Source organism: Podarcis cretensis (genome assembly GCF_951804945.1).
Source record: "Podarcis cretensis genome assembly, chromosome: 8".
Taxonomy (NCBI): Eukaryota; Metazoa; Chordata; class Lepidosauria; order Squamata; family Lacertidae; genus Podarcis; species Podarcis cretensis.
The window spans coordinates 25,826,865-25,849,181 of record NC_137177.1 but is presented as its reverse complement, the minus strand read 5'-3'; the positions used below and the strand labels follow the sequence as shown (position 1 = coordinate 25,849,181).

The 22,317-nt window shown below is 46.6% G+C and overlaps 1 protein-coding gene across 11 annotated transcripts in view; it reads right to left on the bottom strand.

The window, feature by feature from the left end:
• The window catches only part of LOC307221609 (mitochondrial peptide methionine sulfoxide reductase-like), a 54,685-nt gene that overhangs the window by 23,284 nt on the left and 9,084 nt on the right, over positions 1-22,317 (bottom strand). For 2 of the 11 annotated variants that reach the window (XM_079986279.1, XM_079986282.1), the window contains exons 2-4: positions 12,929-13,206; positions 2,744-2,812; positions 1,983-2,102 (exon numbers count right to left, since the gene is read on the bottom strand). In XM_079986279.1, the coding sequence (XP_079842405.1) occupies positions 1,983-2,102; positions 2,744-2,812; positions 12,929-13,206 (467 nt within the window). Of the gene's footprint in view, positions 1-1,982; positions 2,103-2,743; positions 2,813-12,072; positions 12,492-12,598; positions 12,756-12,928; positions 13,207-20,236; positions 20,391-22,317 lie in introns of those variants that run through there. The other 9 variants (XM_079986285.1, XM_079986288.1, XM_079986283.1 and 6 more) reach the window with 8 other exon arrangements.

Genomic DNA, 22,317 nt, shown 5'->3' with positions numbered 1-22,317 from the left:
TCTGGACTTTCAGGCATTTTTAAAAAGCATTTTTTAAAAAAGGAGATAGAAGAATTACACAACTTTTAGAAAACATCTGAAGGCAGCCCCATTCAGGGAAGTTTTTAATGTCTGACATAGTATTCTTTTTTATATTTTGCTGGAAACCGCCCGCAGTGGCTGGGTAAACCGAGCCAGATGGGCAGGGTACAAATTAATAAAATTATTATTATTATTATTATTATTATTATTATTATTATTATTATGTCAATGGGCCTTTGCATCTGTTTAATTAGCCAGTCCCTTTAGTGGTTATTGTATTGTTTTAAACCGTGTTTTTAACACTGCGTCCCGAAAGTTTATAATATGGCAGCCTAGAAATACTTTCCCATAAATAAAATAATTAAAGCCCCTCCTTTTCCCAGCTGCATTGTGTTAATACCCAGAATGTAGACAACAGACGTGGATAATATTTCTTGCAGACAGATAATCCCCTGTACCAGCACTCAAAATGTTTTCACAGATAAGCTGCAAAACCGTCTGTTCTGATTGATGCAGGTTGGGGATGTTGCGGGCGGGGGGGGGGGATTAACTTCACCAATAAATGCATTGGCGTGCCGAGGGGAAAATGGGGCAGCCACATCCTGCACTGATATTACTAAAAGGGTAGTACTATCTCTCATTAACAACGGGGGGCCCTCACACCCTTCCACAGCTGCTCCAGATTCTGATGGGGAGGCCCAGGCGACTTCCCTTTACAAAGCCAAAAACGTGAGTTGATGCTAATGTTTCGGAAGAAGGGCACCTCAACAGCTTCTTCTCTCCAGCAGGGCTAGCCAGTGAGGTGCACTCCTGACGTTCCTAGTTTCCCATCAGGACAAACAGTCAGGCATGGTAGAAGTTATCATCCAAGAATGTCCAGAGGACTACCTCTTTGTTGGAGCAGCAGTGGGGCAAAACATGGCCTTCCAGATGCTATTGAACCACAGCTCCCATCAACCCTGGCCATTGGCTGTGCTACCTTGGAGCTGATGGAAGTTGAGAGTCCCAACAACTCTAGAGGGCCCCACCTCTACTTTTGAGTCCTATGTCTGTTCTTAGCAGATTGGTATTCTTGCCTGGTTGACCTCTGGAATGTAGAAGTGTCCCAGGCGACTGGTTTTCCAATAGGCAGGAGATGGGGCTCCAGTCTTCTGGGTACCAAACTGTCATGGAATTGTAGGGTTGGAAAGGACCCAGAGGGTCACCAAGTTCAATGCAGGAATATCAAATAGATCAGGCACCCCCAACCTGTGGCCCTCCAGATGTTTTGGCCTACAACTCCCATGATCCCTAGCTAACAGGACCAGTGGTCAGGGATGATGGGAATTGTAGTCCAATACATCTGGAAGGCTGAAGGTTGGGGATGCCTGAACTAGATTATACATGAGTGATGGCCATCCAACCACTGCTTAAAAACCTCAGAGGAAGTACAGCCTGCCACTTCTTGTGGGCTCCGGAAACAGAATTAAGTACGTCAGACATGCAAACATATGCTAGTTTTATCTTCCTTAGATACCTTGCCCAATGGAATGAGAGGTGGGTGGCTGCTAGGAAAGCAGCCTTTTTGTCGGGGTCTTGCTTACACAATGCCTTCCCCAGAAAGGCTTGCCTGGCAGTGGGGAACCTGTGGCCCTGCAGCTATTTCTGGACAACAACTCCCATCTTCCATTGGCCATGCTGGCTGGCGATGATGGGAGCTGCAGTCCAACAATGTTTGGTGGGCCACAAGATCTAGAGTCCCCTGCTTTAGAGTCTCAGACCTCAATTGCTTTTGTTTGATTTGCTCATTGCAAACAGCTGGAAGCCTGTAAATTTTGATAATAACCCGATTTGCAACGGGGGTTGAATAATTTCGATTGCAGCTGCATGTTGGGATGTTACCTCACAGGTTAACTAGGCAAGGAGATCATAACCAAAACCCTCCACAAGGACTAAGAGAGGTGGGGAGAAAAACCACTCACCACTGCGGACTTCCTTGTAGGTAGGATTGAGGGTAAACCCTCCTGAGAAGCCCACCTGGGTGGAGAAGACACCCGGCAGCTTCCAGAACATTCTCTCCGCTCCCCAGAAACACCCCATGCCTGGGTAGAAAAAGAGGTAGGAGAAAACCCAAACGTTATGAAAAGGCTGCAGAAAGAATTCTTGGATTTTTGAATTGTTTCAGCATTTTATCACTGCTAAGAAGGGTGTGTGCTGATGTTTCCTCGCCCCAGGCAATGTGTCCACTGAATATGCAGAAGGGGGTGGGACTATGTCTCTTGGCTCCACCCCAACCACGGCAGATTCAATGTCAGGGATGGGGGGGGTCAATACACATAAGGCTCCTTTCAAACTAGCGCCAACACCTAGGGGCAGAGGAAATGGGCAGGGCCAGTGAGCATGCTTCATGCATTCAGCAAACACACCATGGCTGTCTCAGGTCACACCTACACAATAAATTTAAAGGACTCTTATGCCCCTTTGAAAAGTCATGGCTTTCCCCCAAAGAAACTGGGGCAAGTATCACAGATTATGGGTGTGACGAACTGTGACTGCGAGGGTAAGCTACAGTTCTCTTTGCAGGGAAATCGTAGCTGTCCATCGCTGGGCCAAATGATTTCTGGATTCATTTCATTACTTTCTGTTCTAGGGCAAGATTTGAGGACAGCCAGTACTGAAACCCAACGGGGGCGGAGAGAAATTGTACTCAAACCTGGCCACGAAACAAGAACCAGTCACGTACCAAATATTGCCATCTGCATTCCTTCCGGGAATGGCGGGTACATTGGATTTTTGTTGACGGCATGGCTGGCTGGCAGGGGGAAAGAGAAAGAGATGTGAAAATCTCCTCACTAAGTCTCCAGGAGCTGGGTCATAACAAGGATCACAAAACAGTGCAGTGGGGCTTACACCGCTGAGACGGCACACTGCAATCCTATACACAGGGGTAGCAAATGGTGCTGACCTTTAAAGCTCTAAATGGCCTCGGCCCAGTATACCTGAAGGAGCATCTCCACCCCCATCCTTCAGCCCGGACACTGAGGTCCAGCTCCGAGGGCCTTCTGGTTGTTCTCTCACTGTGAGGTTACAGGGAACCAGACAGAGGGCCTTCTCAGTAGTGGCTCCCACCCTGTGGAATGCCTTCCCATCAGATGTCAAGGAAATAAACAGCTATCTAACTTTTTGAAGACATCTGAAGGCAGTCCTATTTAGGGAAGTTTTATTTTTTGATGTTTATTGTGTTTTTAATATTCTGTTGGGAGCAGCCCAGAGTGGCTGGGGAGGCCCAGAAAGATGGGCGGGGTATAAGTTGTTGTTGTTGTTGTTTGTTTCCTGCTCTCTCCAGCTCACAACAGTCCCAGACAGCATGGACCATGATCAGTGTTGATTGGAACTTTATTCTGACAACATCTGGAAGGTATCACCTTGGCTCTCCTTGTGGTATACGCCTACTGTCATAGAATCATATGTTTGGAAGGGATCTTGAGGGTCATCTATTCCAACCCGCTTTGCCAGTTCAAGATCTGCCATGCAGGAACATAAAAAGAGACTGCTGGGCCAGGCCAAAGGCTCACCAACAGCGGAGCCTTATCCTCCATGGATGTATCTCTTACTATTGTTATTATTCCTTTTCTTGTGGACCAGCGAGATTTCTTTTACATTGAGTGCTTGGCATCTCCCCAGTTCCCTTTCCAATTTTTGAAATTTCTATTTATTAAATTTCTATACCACCCTTCATCCAAGGATCACTGTCTGTCAGAACACTGGAAAGTGGGGGAACCTCTTTAAATAGTCACAAGCTCTTCCCAAAGAATTCTGGAAGCTGTACTTCATTACGGGGCTGAGACGAGCTAGGAGACCCCTGTTCTCCCTCCCAGAGCTACAGTCCCCAGAATGGTTTAGCCATCGATCCTTTTTTTCACAGGGAACTCTGAGAAGTGTAGCTCTGGGAAGGAAATAGGTATCTCCTAACAACTCTCAGCACCTTTAACAAACTGGAGAGAATTCTTTGGTGGAAGTCATCTCCAGACCATAATGTTTAAAGCAATCTAATAACACTTTAACAGTCACGGCTCCCCATTCCTCCCCCCCCCCCCCCCGCCCCAGAAAAAGAATAATCCTGGGAACCGTTAAGGATGCTGGGAATTGTAGCTCTGCGAGAGACTATCTAAGCACCCTTAACAAACTGCAACTTTTTGCCTGCCTATTTCCCACCCCCCTATTCCAACCAGAAAAGAGACCCACCCCCATTATTACAACAATTTGGTATTTGGTTGATAGGATGAGAAGAATATTGCTAAGTACTATAACACTGGCACGGTTAGGTGCTTTCTGAGGTTGAGAGGCCATCAGAGGGCTCACTGCTGACCCAAGATGCTGAGTCCATCTCTCATTAGCAGCAGGAGAAAGAAGGGTGCAAGAGTCAATCTCCTCTTCCTCCACCAGGCATCTCTCCCCTACGGCAATGGGCACTCACACCCACCCACCCACTGCCCAAGAAATCACTGCAGAGGTTTCTGGGATGAGCAAATAGATCAATTTGAGTTCCTCGTTTTTCCAGACCTAAGTTCAGTTTTCCAACATTTTTCCATTTCAGTTTGCAAAAGACTAAAATATGAATACGGTAATGGCCTCATTGCAATTCATTTGCATTTCTTGCAATTTCTCCAAATATACACATTGCCCCCCATCCACCCAAAAGAGCTTTCTCCAATATTTTGTATGTTACTTTCACTTGTACATGAATTTATATGCACACTTAGTCTATGCTGGAGAACTGCATTGCAAAACTAGGAGAAGCACAGATTTTGAAGGATTTTGGAAAAATGCAAAGCAGGTAGGTCCAACTTTTAATGCAACCTGAATCAAATTTCTCCTCCCACCCATCACTAAACAGTGGTACCTTGGTTTACAACCATAATCCGTTCTGGTGGTCCGGTTGTAAAGCATAATAGGTTGTCACCCAAGGTGCACTTTCGCCAATGGGGCCTCCCCCCCAAAAATGGGTTATGATCCAAAAAAAGGGACACGCACTTCTGGGTTTGACGTGGTTGTAATCCAAAACAGTTGTAATCCAAAGCAACCCTCTGCAATGCAAGTATCTAAACAAAAACTCTCCCGAAGCAATTCAGAGGTACACTGCCTCTGATGCAGGTCATGAAAAACAGCCATCATGGCTAGTAGCCATTGAAGGCCTTATCCTTCATGAATTTGTCTAATCACCTTTCAAAAGTTGGTGGTTGGCACCTCTTGGCGAACGAATTCCATAGTTCTAACTACACGCACAAAAATTTCCAATACGTAGTAAGTTTTTCTTTCATTTTGTCAACTTCTCACCCCGTTTTCCATTGGGTTCTTTATTTCTCCCCCTTGCTGCACCCTATCTTCTCTCTCTTATACCGTAACAACAATACGACAATCTCTGATTCCTTCTGTTGCTCGTAGTTCAAATCCTGTTCGCGAATTCATCATGCTATAGTACAGTGGTACCTCGGGTTAGGTACTTAATTCGTTCCGGAGGTCTGTTCTTAGCCTGAAACTGTTCTTAACCTGAAGCACCACTTTAGCTAATGGGGCCTCCCGCTGCTGCTGCACTGATGCCACACAATTTCTGTTCTCATCCTGAAGCAAAGTTCTTAACCCGAGGTACTATTTCTGGGTTATCGGAGTCTGTAACCTGAAGCGTATATAACCTGAAGCGTATGTAACCCGAGGTACCACTGTATTTCTTTAAATAATCCAAATTTTTCCAACGGTTGGTTTCATTGAATGTTACCGAGTTCTAGTCCAGGCAACTCCCAGTTTAGGCGCATCGGAATGATGAGCAATCATGCACACAGCGCCGAACCCTGAAGTAGCCCCCAAACATCACAAAAACGCCATACAAAGGGGCAAAGCGGGCTTATGTGCACTCTGCCAATGCGTGCAGGGCTCCAGGATGGAACTTCCACGCAAAACGAGGATTACATGTGTACCTGAAGGAGCATCTCCACCTCCATTGTTCTGCCCAGACACTGAGGTCCAGCGCCTCACTGCGAGAAGCCAAGTTACTGGGAACCAGGCAGAGGGCCTTCTTGGTAGTGGCACCCGCCCTGTGGAACACCCTCCCACCAGATCTCAAAGAGAAGAACAACTACCAGACTTTTAGAAGACATATGAAGGCAGCCCTGTTTAGGGAAGCCTTTAATGTTTAACAGACCACTGTATTTTAATATTTTGTTGGAAACTGCCCAGAGTGGCTGGGGAAGCCCAGCCAGATGGGTGGGGTATAAATAATAAATTATTATTATTGTTGTTGTTATTGGGACGCAGGTGGCGCTGTGGGTTAAAGCCTCAGCGCCTAGGGCTTGCCGATCGAAAGGTCGGCGGTTCGAATCCCTGCGGCGGGGTGCGCTCCCGCTGCTCGGTCCCAGCGCCTGCCAACCTAGCAGTTCGAAAGCACCTCCGGGTGCAAGTAGATAAATAGGGACCGCTTACCAGCGGGAAGGTAAACGGCGTTTCCGTGTGCGGCTCTGGCTCTGGCCAGAGCAGCGATGTCACGCTGGCCACGTGACCCGGAAGTGTCTCCGGACAGCGCTGGCCCCTGGCCTCTTGAGTGAGATGGGCGCACAACCCCAGAGTCTGTCAAGACTGGCCCGTACGGGCAGGGGTACCTTTACCTTTTACCTATTGTTGTTGTTGTTGTTATTGTTATTGTTGTTGTTATTGTTGTTGTTGTTGTTGTTGTTATTATTATTATTATTATTATTGTTATTATTATTATAATGAAAAAGGGAGAACAACCTCTCCAGATGAACTTTCTCCACACTGCATCATTTAATAAACCTGTATCATTTCCTCTCTCACTTGCTTTTTCTCTAATCCACTGGTTCTTAAACTCTTTCCGCCCCCTTGGTTCCATCATCTCATCCCTGGTACCCCTTACCCTACCCTATAAAAACCATGATTCAGAATAAAAACTTCCACAGCCCACTAAGTATGATAATAACACAACAGGTGTCAAAACAGCAGCAATTAATTGCAGGTTTATTCAAAATCAAATCAAGACTATTCAACAAAATGGGTGAACCTGATCCCGTGATGCCAACCTTTCGAAGTCTGAAAGACTTTTACATCTCTACCTCCTCCCTGCCACCCGCTTGCCTCTTGCCACTCCCCCTATGTAACCCCACCGCAACCCCCCAGAGGGTAGCAGCACCTACTTTGGGAACCACTGCTCTAAAGCAAAAAGCCCCAAACATTCCTTAAAAGGGGGTTGTCAGCAGGAAGGGGACTGGCAGCAAGTTGAACAAGGGTGCAGGTCCCAGTGCTAAGCGCCTGGGTCAGACCACTCATGGAATAGAACCACAGAAAGACTAGGACTAGCTGCCTGAGAAACAGTTTCTATCCAAATGCGATTTTGGTTTTAAACGCAGTGTAAGGTATTCTCTATGGGAGTACATTGTATTTAATTATGGGGTATCAGAGTTTTTAGGGGGTTAACCAGGCTGGGATAGCTGGGATAGCAGGCTTGTTGGTTTTTGAATGTCTGATTTAGATTTTTTTTCAATTTTGTCATTCTGTATGGGACTATGACAATAAACATTATCGTTTTATCGTATCGTATTATCGAATTGTAGACGTTGGAAGGAACCAAAATAGTCCAACCCCCCGCAATGCAGGAATCTTGCCCACAGCTCTCCCTAGGTGGGCTTGAACCACCAACCTTCTGGTTAATAGCCAGATGCACCGACCCACTGCGCCACTGGGGAGCAATGCTGTCAGAACAGTGCTGCGCAGCCCAAAAACTAGGCCTCCTGCTAATCTGAATCCACAGGCAAACATCAACATCTCTAGGGAATACACGCTTAAGTTATACACTCCCTCTATCACAGATTAAGGCTACAAAAGCCCAGGACTGGTTTCTCTCCTCACCTGCACTCCGCCCCAGTCCTGCTTCCGCTGCAGATCTCTATTTTAAGACTCTACCCAACAGCACGTGATCAATCAGCAGGAAGGCTTGCCTCATGAGCAGCTTCCAACCCCAACAGATGGAAGCAGGCTATGTTTATAGACGGCCTGGGACAGATCAGCCGAGTCCTGCCTCGGCTTTAGTGCTGCTTGCTGGGGCCTCCCGAGGTGAAGCGGGAGGGAGGGGGAGTCCGCAAACCTTCCTGGAAGATTAGCCTGGACGTTCTCAATGTGCGCAGCCGCACATAACTCAACCCTGTGAGTTAGGGCATCCCCGTTGCTTCCTCTGACCTTAAGCGCCATTGGTTATTATACGGATCAGCGGAGAAGGGGCAGTGCCAAGGGGCACAATGGCTGCTTGCGTAGAGAGAAGCAGGAAGTCTTTCTCTAGGATACCCAAGCAGCAGGAGCAGAATGCAATGGTGGAGGGGGTGGAGGGGAAGGAACGGGCTTTGGCCGAAGGAGGATACGCAAGAAGAAAGTGAAGATCAACAATATTTAGCAGCAGGCATGTAAGAGGGAAACAGCTGATTAGTCAACCCAAACCAGAACACAGCTCTGCAGTCTCATAACCTGCATGGTGTAGATGAGTCATAATTGTTCAGTAAATAAACATGCATTTCAGTGTTTTCCAATTATATTTTATATAGGGAGATTGGGGAATCCCAACAAAAATGGGAAATGGGAAGGGAACTCACCAGCATTTCTTCATCTGCCCCATGAACAGAACAGCAATCAATCCAGTGAATGTGATTGGCATTCACTGTTGTTGTTGTTGCTTTCAGTCTACAAACGACACATAACTATCACGTCCCCACAACCCTTTGCACTGAAACTGAGTTGGAAGAACGTAATGGCAGTGTGATTTCTGTAATTAAATGTAATGTTGCCACAGCAGACCGTGAGACAAACAACACAGGTTTTGGTGGAAGATGAAATGGAAAAGGAACAGGACTGCATGTAATGAATATAGGACAGAACGGAAAACTCTTTCTTCTTACATCACTACTTTTAAACAACTACTGGATGAAATTAGCAGAGTCCATGGAATTCATACACCCATGTTATCAGGTAAAAAAAAAAAGAATTTTACACTTAATAATGGCCATGACTCTAGGAGCCAAAAAGACAGGAGAAGGCTGAGTGCCCATGCAATGTTCGCCTCTCGCACATGCAGAGAACACCACCAAACATTGTAGTCAGGGAAGAGATGTGGGTTGAGAAACATCAGTGCAAAATATGCATGATTTCTCTTGTTTTTGCACTATTTATTTTGATTTTGAGTCACGGGGGTCTTGAGACCTGCTGGAGGAGACTGAAGCCCACCCACCAAGCTTTGCAAATCTTCACAGTTGTAGAACACTAGAAACACACACAACACACGATTCTCAAGAAGTTAAGAACCTTTGCCCAACAGCACATTCTGAGCTTTTTTCACTCAGCCATGAAGTTCACTGGGAGAAATTGAGGCCAATCATTAACCTATCTCACAGGGTTGCTTAGAGGACAAAATGGGGAGAGGGACACAGAGGCTGCTTTAATGTCCCTGGAGGAAAGCTAATATTTAAATGTTACTACATAACTAAAAACCTGCATGCTTCCTTTCCTAATAAAAATTCATCCAAGCCTGCTTCTATAGTAAAATATTAAGAGATACAGTGTGGTATAACAGTTAAGAGTGGCAGACTAAGACCTGGGAGGCCAGGGTTCAAATCTGCCCTCAGCTAGGAAGCTCACTGGGTCAACTTGGGCCAGTCACTATCTCCTAATCTAACCTACCTCAGAGGGCTGTTGTGGGGCTTAATGAAGGGAGGAGAACTATGCATGCCACACTGAGCTCCTTGGAAGAATAATAAAAATAATAAAATAAGAGTACACCAACTGTAAAAAATAAAATAGTGTTTCCCTCCCAAATTCCCAAAGAACAATTCAAATAACAAATACTATGTATTATTGAAAAGATCACACAATGTTAAGACTGACCTGCAGTGGCTTTTGAAGCAGTGTGTCAGCAAACTGTTCTTAAAAGCTTTATTAATTTTAAAAATATATTTAATATCAGAATGGAACTGAATGTACTGGGATATGAAAAGAAAACTGGGGGGGGGGGGAGGAAGCATATGTGAAATCAATGAATAGGGATAATCAGCTTCTGTCTTTTATTTGTTCCAAAGCAAATGCATTGGGGAATGAATGGATATTCTTTTCACTGCTTTCATTCATGTCGGTTGGAGGCAGGAGAGCTCACCTGCTCTGGCAGCAAAGGGGGAGGCTTCTCATCATCTGTGCCATTCCAGGCACTGTAGGTAAATAAAGTGGTCTCCCCCCGTCCATCAAAAGTGGTCTCCCCCTACCCATGCCACCTGCCATAATTCCCCCCTCCCTGTGCCAATGTCATAGCACAGGGGATTCTGGGTAAATACAGCAGTGGTTGCAAGAATCAGGCACCCTCCTGCCTCCCTGATCAGCCTAGCTGCTGCCACTGCAGGCAGGGGTTAAAAAAAAAAGAGGCACAAGAAAGAAATGGCAAAAAGAAATGCAAGTAAGGAAATATGTGGTTTCTATGTGTGAATCATAAAACAAATGGCTGAAACGAACAAACAAAATGAACCGAGTACCAAAACGAGAGGCAATACAAGAATTCACTGTGTGCCTCTGTAGGAAACTGCTGCCTTGCCACTGTGTGTTTGGACAGCTAAGAAAGTTTCAATTGAGCCACATCCTGGTCTAGTCATACCATTTTTAAAACAACAACAACAACAAAGGAACTGTCTGCACTCCCTTTTGGCTATGTGTACATTGCAAAGTGACAGCACACCCCCACCTCAAAAGGAAACTCGCCAGCTGCAGTGTGAAATGGCCCGCTGTACAAGGTGGGATGACGATGCCTTCAGGCAGAGATATGGGATCTGTGGCCCTCCAGATGTTGCTGGACTCCAGAGCCCATTATCCCTGACCCCACAGCCACAGGGGCTGGAGCTGATCAGAGCTGGAGTCCATCGACATATAGATAGCTGGTTCGCCACCCATGCCTTGAGTTAATGCATGTGCAGTTACATATGTGAATATTAAAGAGTTCACATAAATTTGCTCCCTTACCTGCCCATTTAATTTCCCAGAAACCTAAACAAGCAGGCTGAAACCTCAAAAAACGAGGCCTCCAGAGTGCGTGAATTCATTGTAAAGGAGAAATTTTAAAGAGACAACTAGGAAGCATGATTTTCCAGAGGCAAGAAAGGCACCAGGAAATCAGCCTTGTCACAGAAAGGTAAGGCACATCCAAAAAGATAGCTTGCCCAGCTTCCTTAAATCCTTACTTCGTAAAAGCGAAATTAACATTTCAAAGCATCCCTGCCTCTTTGTACCTCAGGATATAGCATACAAGCCAGGTGGTGGCTATATATAATAAATCAACACTGTGTTAACATGTAAAGAAGAGCTGAGGGAAGGACTGTGGTTCTCTTCTCTTTCTAACGTTCTCCTTAACACATGTCTGCATTGGGAGAATTCCAGCCAACCCAAGCTGCCCTCTAGCAGAGAGCTATTTCCCCGTTTTATCTCTGGCTTTCTGGACCACACCCACCTGATACGCTTTGCAGTGCATTGCACTGGCAATCCAAAACCCGAAAAGATGCAGCCATGTCTGCGGCGCTGCCTCAACTGTCCCTAAACCTCAGAGTACACAAAGCAAATGGGAAAGGTTGGAAAAATCAGGGTCTGCAAGGTGGAATTTGCCCAGGAAAAGGGCCATGGAGAGAATGATGCATTGCCAAATACAGAAATCAGGAGAATAATGGATGCCAGCCGAGAAATAACAAAGCAGGCTTGGGAAGGGTTGTGGAAAACCTGCTTTGCAAGCTGAAGGTCCCCGGTTCAATCCCTGGCATCTCCAAGTAGGGATGGGAAGAACGCCATCTGAAACACTGGAGAGTGGTGCTGCCAGTCCGTGTAAGCAATATAGAGCTAGAAGGGACCAAGATTCTGACTCTGTACAAGGCAGCATCATATGTTCCTAGGACTCAGCCAGCCCAGCCCACAACCATACACCCAACCATCTGGCATGCAGAACAAAAAGAAATGGTAGAGACCCAGCGTGTGTGAATTGGTCCTCGATTTTCCTACCTGTCCCGAGCTACCTGCCACAGACTCCGGACGCTGCCCATTCAGGAGCCCAACAAGCTGGGGCCATGCAGGGGAGCCACAAAAGGGGAGATAGCAGATAACCCAAGGAGGACTCCAAAGGCACGGAGGCCTGCTTGGATCGGCTTGATGTTTTGGCTGCCAAAGTGGCCAGGCAGCTCGGCAGCTCCCAGCCAACTCCTCCCTGTCTCTCTGCTTTTCTCTCTCACTCTCACTCCCTTTTCCGAGCGGGAACAAGCAGGCTACATAATTTCCTTGGCCCAGATTCAATTCAATCAGCATAGGAACTGCCACATTCCCTAAACGCAACCCCCCCTCTCCGCCTGAAAATATATTGCAAAACAGAACGAGCCAACCAACAGCCTCCACGAGAAAAATATCAAATATGAAATGGATCCCCCCTCCAAAATAAATTAAAAATTAAAAATGTAGACGTAAGAAAATGTCCAATTCAGTAGCCTGTAATTCCTATTCTCTTCCTTTCTGCGATTCACCATTTTTTCCTTACCTCCCATCCATACAACATCGCCGCGTCCAGGCTGCCCCAGTCTTCCATGGCATCTCTGGCAAGCATCCTTGGCAGACCTCCAGCCCGTGCCAGCTTTATTCTCTCTCTCCCTCTGTCTCACAGCTTCCCTGCCAACCTTCATCCCAACTGTAGTGGTTCTATGCCACCCTCCCCCCCCCTTTTCGCTCTACGCCTGCCTGGCGGAACCCAGAAAGCTAGCCAAAAAAAAAAAAAAGTAGGCAGATCCAAACATTCACAGCAACTAGTTTATTTATTTAAAAACACCCACAGAGATAAAGGAAAGAACACAGAAGAAGCAAAGAAGCTTACCTCCTCTGCTGCGCGGTCCCCCAATTCCTTCAGGCCAGTACCCGCCCTGGACTCCTGTGGGTGCCCGCCTCGTGCCCTCTATCCACAAGAGGTTCTGGGTGTCAGGGAAAGGGGTGGGAGGGAGGGAGATAAAGCAAGCCAGAGAAAACAAGACAAGGAGGACCTTGTCGGAAGCCTGGCAACTTTCGCCTCCAAACGGTGCCAGGGTTGCTTCCCCCCTTCTGCCATCAGAAGAACGGGCAGGAAAACAGCCACTCTTTTTATATGGCATCAGCTTGCTGAGGTGCAAAGCATCATGGGACCAAGAGAAAGCGAGAGAAAGAGAAAGGGAGGAGAGAGAAAGAACAACTCGGTAAAGGCAGGAGGAGAAGGGGAGACAATGAGCAAATTTACATTAAACATGCCAGTTCTGCGGCAGGATGCGCACACGTGTTTTGTGTGTCCAGACAACACACACCGAAGAAGAGATCAGGATTAGCCAAGGAGCCAAAACACCAAGCTGCTAAGAGTTCTTCCTAAGGCAGAGGTCGGGAACTCCCATCATTCCTGATCCCTGGCGGCTATGCTGACCGGGGCTACTTCATTAACAAATTCATACCTTGCTTGCTCTAAGTACCTGATATGAATCTCTCCCAGACTAGTAACACTGTTTTGCTTGGCACTGCTGCAAAGTTTTGTACCCAGTAGAACAGAAGGAAATATAAAGTATTTGTTTTTTTATACCCCGCCTTTTTCCCATACAGGACCTACCTGAAGCGGCTTACAGGTAAAAATAAGAACAACTCAAAACACAGGGGGGGGGATCATTTTTTTAAAAACACACAATTAAAGCTTGCTTTATTTATTTTTTTATATACTGCTGTATCAGGGAAAAAATGTATCAAAGCGGCTTGCAACAATGCAAAAACTTAAAGCCAAACAATATCATAAAAAGCTGTGTTTTTTTAAAGTTAAAAGCAAAAAGAAATAAAAAACAAACCAACTATTGTGGGAGCTGTATTATTAACTGCCTGCATAGGCCTGGCAGAATAGAGAAGACAGGCATTTAAAAGTTGGCACAGAGGGAACCTGCTGAATATCTAGGATCTAAAACCATATGGATGGTTACAATTAACACTACAGCACCAGCCCTGTCATTAAAAGCAGTCAGTTCCTCAAAGCCTGTGGAAACAAAAAAGTCTTCACCTGCCGTCAGAAGGAAAGCAAGGAGGGATCCAGCCCAGCTTCTCTAGGGAGGGAATTCCGAAGTCTAGAAGTACAGATAAGCATATGAAACAAAACGCTCCGTGACTTGCTTGAGAGTAAAGTAGCAGTTTGGCTTGGTTTTTTAAGAAACAGGGGAGTAACCAGAATAGGGAGAAGTTGTTATTGTTTAAAAAAACCTGGACAGTTTGTAAGGCAAAAACCTGACTGAGGAGCAGTCAATCTGCAACCAGTTCATCTGAGACGCGATCCAAGATCTTCTTGCACTGTCGAGGTGGCAAACTGGCCATCTGAGTAGAAAGAGGACCGGTGCTGTTTCAAGCTTATGAGTTCCAGAGAGTCGACTGTGTTAGTCAGCTGCAACAAAAAACTGGCGGCTGCAGTCATAGGCACATTTACCTGGAACAAGCCTCGGTGACCATCCTGGGTCCTAATTCTGTGTGACCATGCCTAGGCTTCCACTAAGTGTTGAGCAAGGAAGCTTCAGAATGCAAGGTACATGCTTTGCCACTGAGCTACAACCCTTCCCAGGCCTGCTTTGTTGTGCCTTCACCAGCTTCCCCTTCCATCAGTCTTCATCATTTTTAATCTAGCAATACATACATCCTCTGCAAGGCTCTTGAATTCACCACCATGCCCCTTGTGCTCGGCAAACATCCACTCGGCAGACCCTCATCTTCCACCTTCCCCTTCTGACCTGGGCAGTCCAAGGTGAGGCAGAGCCACACTGTGAGTGATCAGCGGCCCAGACTGAAGGTCTTTTCCAGCCCTATCTATAGATGCCAGGAACTGAAGCTGGGAATCTCCTCCGTTGCAAAGCACAGAATAATCTAAATTGCCACGGTGGGCTGGATGGACCTTCATTCAGATTTGGATCTGATTTCTTTCCGCAGGGCCTGTAAGACAGAGTTGTTCCACCTGGCCTTTGGCTTGGAGCCAATTTGATTCCCTCCCTCCCTCTCTCTCTTTTTTTTTTTTTCTTTTCCTTCTCCTCCTGCGATGAGGCTACATTTTCATATTTTAATGTTCCATTATTTTAATGTTGTATTTTATTTTTGTTTTTAAGTTTGTAATCATTCATCTTGTTTTTATTATTGCTTGTAAGCCGCTCTGAGCCCGGCCTTGGCTGGGGAGGGCGGGGTATAAATAAAAAATTATTATTATTATTATTATTATTATTATTATTATTATTCCAATTCAGTAGGGTACATCTTATGGTCAACGGAACTATAGCAACACCCAGCATCTTCTTCTGCATAGCATTCATAATCTAAAACAAAGGGGCTGTGGCTCAGTGGCAGAGCATCTGATTTTGCATGCAGAAGGTCCCAGGTTCAAACCCTGCCTGCTCCATGTAGGACTGGGTGAGATTCCATGCCTGAAACCCTTGAGAGCTACTACCAGTCAATTTAGACATTACTAAGCTAGAGGAATAGGGATGCGGGTGGCACTGTGGGTTAAAGCCTAGGACTTGCCGATCAGAAGGTCGGCGGTTCAAATCCCTGAGACAGGGTGAGCTCCCATTGCTTGGTCCCTGCTCCTGCCAACCTAGCAGTTCAAAAGCACAAAGTGCAAGTAGATAAGTAGGTACCGCTCCAGCAGGAAGGTAAACGGTGTTTCCGTGTGCTGCTCTGGTTCGCCAGAAGCGGCTTAGTCATGCTGGCTACATGACCCGGAAGCTGTACACCGGCTCCCTCGGCCAATAAAGCGCCGCAACCCCGGAGTCAGTCATGACTGGACCTAATGGTCAGGGGTCCCTTTACCTTCAAGCTAGAGGAACCAATGGTCTGACTCAGGGTTAGGCAGCTTCCGAAGTTCCCATGCAAATACTTAGGTTGCATACACATCATACATTTAAAAAATCATAGGAAGTGTAGTCTTCAAGAGTGCTGGGAATTGTAGCTCTGGAAGGGATAAACTACAATTTCCAACAAAACATATTACGGGCTGCTTTAAATGTGCATCTGCTCAGCTTATTGAAGGTGCCCAGTTCAGTCCCCAACATAGTAGTGATGGAAGAGACTCCAGGCCTGAAATCTTGGAAAGTCACTGCCAGCCTGTGTAGACAATGGGACTCAGCAGAAGGCAGCTTCCTGCGTTCCTAAGCAAGATGCCCCACCACTGATGAGCACCTTTTCATTTCTTACAAACATGGCAGAAGGTCATACAAGTGCCTTTGTACCAAGCAAGACTACAGGGGTTAATGGCGACTGACATTATTGCATGGTAGATGTGCAAAAAAAAAAGAAAAAAGAAAGAAACCCGGTCTTCAGATGCTCCCAACTCCTCCACCGCCTTGCGCTACCATGTGATGGTTGCAATGACAGTCGCCACGTTTCAGGAATAATCTTGTTCCAAAAGACACTTTGGGGAGAGAGAGTGGAAGACGAGGAGGAGGAGGGGTACGAAGGCTGCTGGGCATCCCTCCCAGCCTTTTATTCCTCCGCTGTCTCCTAGCAACACTTATCTGTTGCCATGGAGAGTGCAGTATACCCCATCCCCAATCAGTATCATTCCATAGCACAGGCCCTTGGCACATGTTCAGAATGTAAACAGGGATGACACTCTCTTGGGAAGAGCAGCTGGGAAATCAGCAAGCAGTTCCCCCCACCCTAATGCATATAACCATCCACCCATTCATTCCAGCACAAAGTATAATAATAATAATAATAATAATAATAATAATAATAATAATATAGATAACACAAGTTATGGAGCGAGCATAAAACATGCTCACGCCATCTCCAGGTTATCAGCAGAGCTTATCTGAAATGCAAAGTGCATCAAATGATGGTCAAGTCATTATTTTCTTTTATTGCTTGTAAGAAGAACTCAGTTGGACCTTCAGGATCTGAAGCAACGTAGCTCAGAGCTTTTCCTCTACTGAGAGCACATGTCCAACTCACCCTGTCCAGCTCATAATGGCATTACTTTCACACACAGTTCTTGAGCATGTTGCTCAGTCACGGTGCTAATGAACACTATGAAAATATTAAGAGTGCTGGAAGCTGCCTCATACAGAATCAGATCACCGGTCCATCTAGCTGCATACTGTCCGCTCTGACTGGCAGCAGCACTCCAGAGTTTCATGCAGTGGGCAGTCCCAGTCCTGCTGGGGATTGAACCTGGGGCCTTCTGCATGTGAAGAAGACACTCTGTCACTGAGCTGTGGCCGTTCCCCTACTTAATTAATAGAATTATAATCTATAATACAAATTTAATATACAAATAAAAATTACCATGAATTGGGGGGGGGGTTCATTGTTGTGCTTCAATCTCCCTGCTGCTCACCATACAGGAACAGTGACAAGGTTTGGGATTTTTAGCTTAGAAAAAGGGTGAGGAAGAGGGGCATGGCCGAGGCATATACAGTGGCACCTCGGGTTAAGAACTTAATTCGTTCTGGAGGTCCGTTCTTAACCTGAAACTGTTCTTAACCTGAGGTACCACTTTAGCTAATGGGGCCTTCTGCTGCCGCTGCACGATTTCTGTTCTCATCCTGAAGCAAAGTTCTTAACCCGAGGTACTACTTCCAGGTTTGCAGAGTCTGTAACCTGAAGCGTCTGTAACCCAAGGTACCACTGTAAAACTAATGTGCCTGGTGTGGTGAAAGTGGAAAGAGAGTGGTTTCTCCCCTTCCCTCTCCTAATACTAGAATTCAGGATCATCCCATGAAGCTGAAAATTCAGGACAGAGAAAAGAAAGCACCTTTTCGTACAGTGCAGTAGTTGAATGATGGAATTTGCCCTCTCAAAATGTAGTGATGTCCACCAACTTGGAAGGCTTCCAAAGAGGATTAGACAAATTCATGGACCGCAAGGCTGTATCAGTGGGCGCTCATCACAATGGCTCATCATACCAAATCCTGGATCGGAGGCAGTATATCCCTCTTGAGTCCCAGTTGCTGGAGAACAACAGTGGGAGAGGGCTTTCACATTCATGTCTTGCTTGGCCTCGGTCCAGTATACCTGAAGGAGCGTCTCCACCCCCATCATTCTGCCTGGACACTGAGGTCCAGCGCCGAGGGCCTTCTGGCGGTTCCCTCGCTGCGAGAAGCCAAGTTGCAGGGAACCCGGCAGAGGGCCTTCTCAGTAGTGGCACCTGCCCTGTGGAACGCCCTCCCACCAGATGTCAAAGAGAAGAACTACCAGACTTTTAGAAGACATCTGAAGGCAGCCCTGTTTAGGGAAGCTTTTAATGTTTAATAGACTATTGTATTTTAATATTTTGTTGGAAGCTGCCCAGAGTGGCTGGGGAAGCCTAGCCAGATGGGCGGGGTATAAATAATAAAATATTATTATTATTATTATTATTATTATTATTATTATTATTATAGGCTGTTATGCAGAAATCACAATGCGGGGGAAACTGTGAAGCCAGCCAATGCCTCTACATAGCTCCATCCTTATTTCTGACATCATGATCTATTGGTATATTGTGATGCTTAGCTGGTGAAATATATAACGATGTTGAAAACCAGGTATTGCCCAGTCCTATACACCATCTACATTTCCTTGGGGGAAAGGTGGGATTTTTTTAAAAAAATGTAATAAACATTTGATGCAATGGTCAACTCTTGGAATCTACTACTTCAGATGGAGGCAGGGGGTGGGAGAGAGATGAATTACTTTTCTCTGGGTGAGGGATCCAAACTAGAAATCAGGGTGAAGAGTTGTAGCTTAGCCTTCTCCCTGATACTGTTTTGAATGTGTACGATCCCTTCTTTGCCAAATGGGGAAACATTTAACCAGGCAGCTCCTTAGTGCTAATTAGAAATGGAACAGACAAGGAGGCATTACAATCTTATCTACTGCATGCACAAACTAGAACTTTAGACCGTGTGAGCTTCAGGGAGCAATGAGGTCAAGCATGCAGTCTCCCTTGGACTTCACCCTTTGCACTTTTCCTGTCAAAAATCACTTTATTACACTGCTTTACATTACTGTCCCACTTCTACCAGGTAGCTCAACACAGCAATGCACGGTTCTCAATGTTAATATCACAACAACCCTGTAAGGTAGGTTCTCCCAAAGTCATCCAGTCAGCTTTTTGTGGCTGGGCACAGAAATCTGGACCTGGGTTCCCCGCAGCCATAGTCTGAGGTCACATCCACTGTATAGCATTGGACTTCCCCTAAAGAACCCTGGGAACCTTTGGTTGTTCAAAGTTCTGGGAACTGTTCTCTGAGGAGTAAACGAAAGCTCCCAGGATTCATTGGGGGGAGTCATGTGCTCTAAATGTATGATGGCACTAATGTGACCTGTGAGAAATTCCCTACACCACACTGACTCATCAGTCTTTTATAGGATGAAGTCTTCTACATCTCATATTATTCATCTCCATCCAAAAGTTCAGCTTTGCAGGTAACATGCAAAGGACAAGGAGGAGGGTCCCCTAGACCCACCATTTGGGAAGAACCATAGACTCTCAACACCAAGCCACGGACATAGCCAGGATTTTTGTTAGGGGGCACGGGCCTTTTGTTGGGGGGGGGGCAATATATTTTTGCTATATATTTTTTATTGATGGGGGGGCAGCTGCCTGTCCTTTGGCTAAGCCCATGCAACCAGCCCCTTATTCCACACAGACACGTGAGCAGCTTGGATAACGAACGGAAGCTTGCACACCCATAACTTATTTTGGGATAAAAATCCCAGCTCCCGATTTCCCTGCCCCGGGAGCGTCATGCGTCAGAGCCAGTTTGCAAACCACAAAACAACGCACATTCCAAGAGCTCCGGGAGGCTCAAAACTTCCCCCGGAGCGCCACGGGAGTGCGCGCGTGTGTGCGCGCAGGATCCCTCCTGCAATCTCCACACTCAGGACCTGGGATCTAACGATGCCTTCATTCTTGCTCTTCTCTGCCGGTCCCGTGCAGGTCTACGCGGGAGCATACCCCACGGGGAGCTTCCCTGCCTTAACTGACTGGCATTCCCTTTTTTCCTAGCAGGAAGGCGCTTGTGCCTTGTGAGATAGATTTGGGCGGGTAAAGGACAGAAAGCATAGCTGATCACGGTGGGTGGGGATTTCTTAAGCCCCTTCCCACCTCGGCTGCACCCACCCCACGAAAGTACAGGGACACGCGTGGGTCTCCCTCTTCCCGTACCTGACACTACGATTGCCTCAGATCTGCCTAGCAGAGCCTCTTCCCGAGAGGGCATCCGTACAGGACCAGGCATGGCGTCGCAGTTCAACAACGGGGCGCCCCACCGCTACCCACATGCAAGTACAGTAAGTAGCCAGTTTCCACTTTATTCTCTGGCACGGGACAAGGGGTGGGCGGGGCCAAGGGGCGGGAAGTGTGACGTAAACTGGTGGGTGGGGCTGATGAAGCTTCAAGCGGCGCAAGGGGCGGGGTGGGCTGCTGGGAGATCCACCCGCCTCCATCCCATAATCGGTGCTTTCGTCGTCAGGAGCCCACTCGCTACCTACTTTTCTGCCTTTCGTTGACCCCCTCGCCTCACCGTTTGAAATTTTTACACACACCCCCATATATTTACTAATTCTGGACACGTCCGCACTGTACATTTAATACAGTGTCATACCACTTTAAAAGTCAGGGCTCCCCAGCTCCCCAAGGAATCCTGGGAAGTGTAGTTTGCTAAGGCTGCTGCCCGCCCCCGAGATTCCATTCTCCGAATTGGTTTAATTCTGGGAGCTGTAGGGCAACAAGGGCTCTCCTCGCAACACTCAACACCATTAGCAAACCGGATTCTGTCGGGGAAGCCACATCTATTTAAAGTGGTGTGGCACTGCTTTAAATGTATGTATAGTGCTAAGATGGGGTCTTATATTTAAAAAAGCTTCTAAGATGCTTAATATTTAAAAATCTGTAAGCAGTGGCCAAAAAAAGCACAACATAACAATAAAGGCTGCAAGGTTTAGTTGGTTCATTGATCAATTAAAATCATGGGGCAGCAGATAATTCTTTTTTAAGGTTAGCTATTTCAAGTGCCCAGGTCCCAAACAGATGATGATGATGATGATGATGATGATTTTGTTTATTAGCTAATACAAAAATAGTCTATAGGCAGCTTACAAACAGAATAACATTACAGAAAATAGCAATAATCAATATACTAACGAACAAAAGCATCAGAATCACAGCAATAGCACCAGTAAAATGATCAGCTGTATCTGAGCCGTGATAAACTGTCACAATCTACCAGACAGTGGCGTAGCGTGGGGGGTGCAGGGGGGGGCCGGCCGCACCGGGCGCAACATCTGGGGGTTAGGGTGAGGGGGCGCAAATCCACGGGTTAGGGGGCGCAAATCCACGGGTTAGGGGGCGCAAATTACTTGTCTTGCCCCGGGTGCTGACAACCCACGCTACGCCACTGCTACCAGATGCCTTGGAAAAGAGAAAGGTCTTAACCTGGAGCTGCAAAGATGTTAGGCAGGCCTCACTGGAGAGAACATTCCATTGCTGGAGTTGGGTGGCAGGTGGAGGTAGACTTTCTCTTGCATTGTCTCTCCCTGATCATCTTTTTTAAATGGAAAGGGGAAATGGTTGCCCCTCCCTTGTGGCTTTGGGTTTGTGAGATTATAACGAACACCTCAGATAGTTCCCAGACATGCACTGGAAGCCAGTGACGCTCCTTTGACACAGGCCAAATAGAACTGGACCAGCAAGTCTCTTGCTGCTCATACCCCATACCAGGGGTGCCAACTTGGCCCCACAACTGTGTGTGCCCAGGGTGAATGGCCCTGTTTCCAAAAATTGTGGGTGCCTGGTCCCTTCATGGGGACTTTTGTGGGTGCTCGGGCACCCCGGGCCCCAGGGAGTTGGCACCTATGCCCCATGCAGTTAAAGCACATGACTTCCCCCAAAGAATCTTGGACCCTGTTGTTTTGCGAAGAGTGCTGGGAATTGTAACTCTGCGTTGAGTGAACTGCAGTTCTCAGAATTGCATGAAATCATGTGCTTGGAATATATGGGGTATGTGTAGCCCCAGATAATAGGGCCGAACCAACCGATATTTCTGAACAGTCTTCAAGGGCAGCCCCATGCATAAGATAGCATCTTTTGTTGGAAAGTATTAAATAAATACAGAGATGCAGTGTTGTGCTTAAGCCGCCATCAGCTTTTCTCATTTCCATCTCTTGTTTCGGATCTAAGAGGTATTGTTGCTCGATGGGGAAAAAAAGCTTTGGAAACATGATTTATAAACCTGCTGTCTTTTGCTT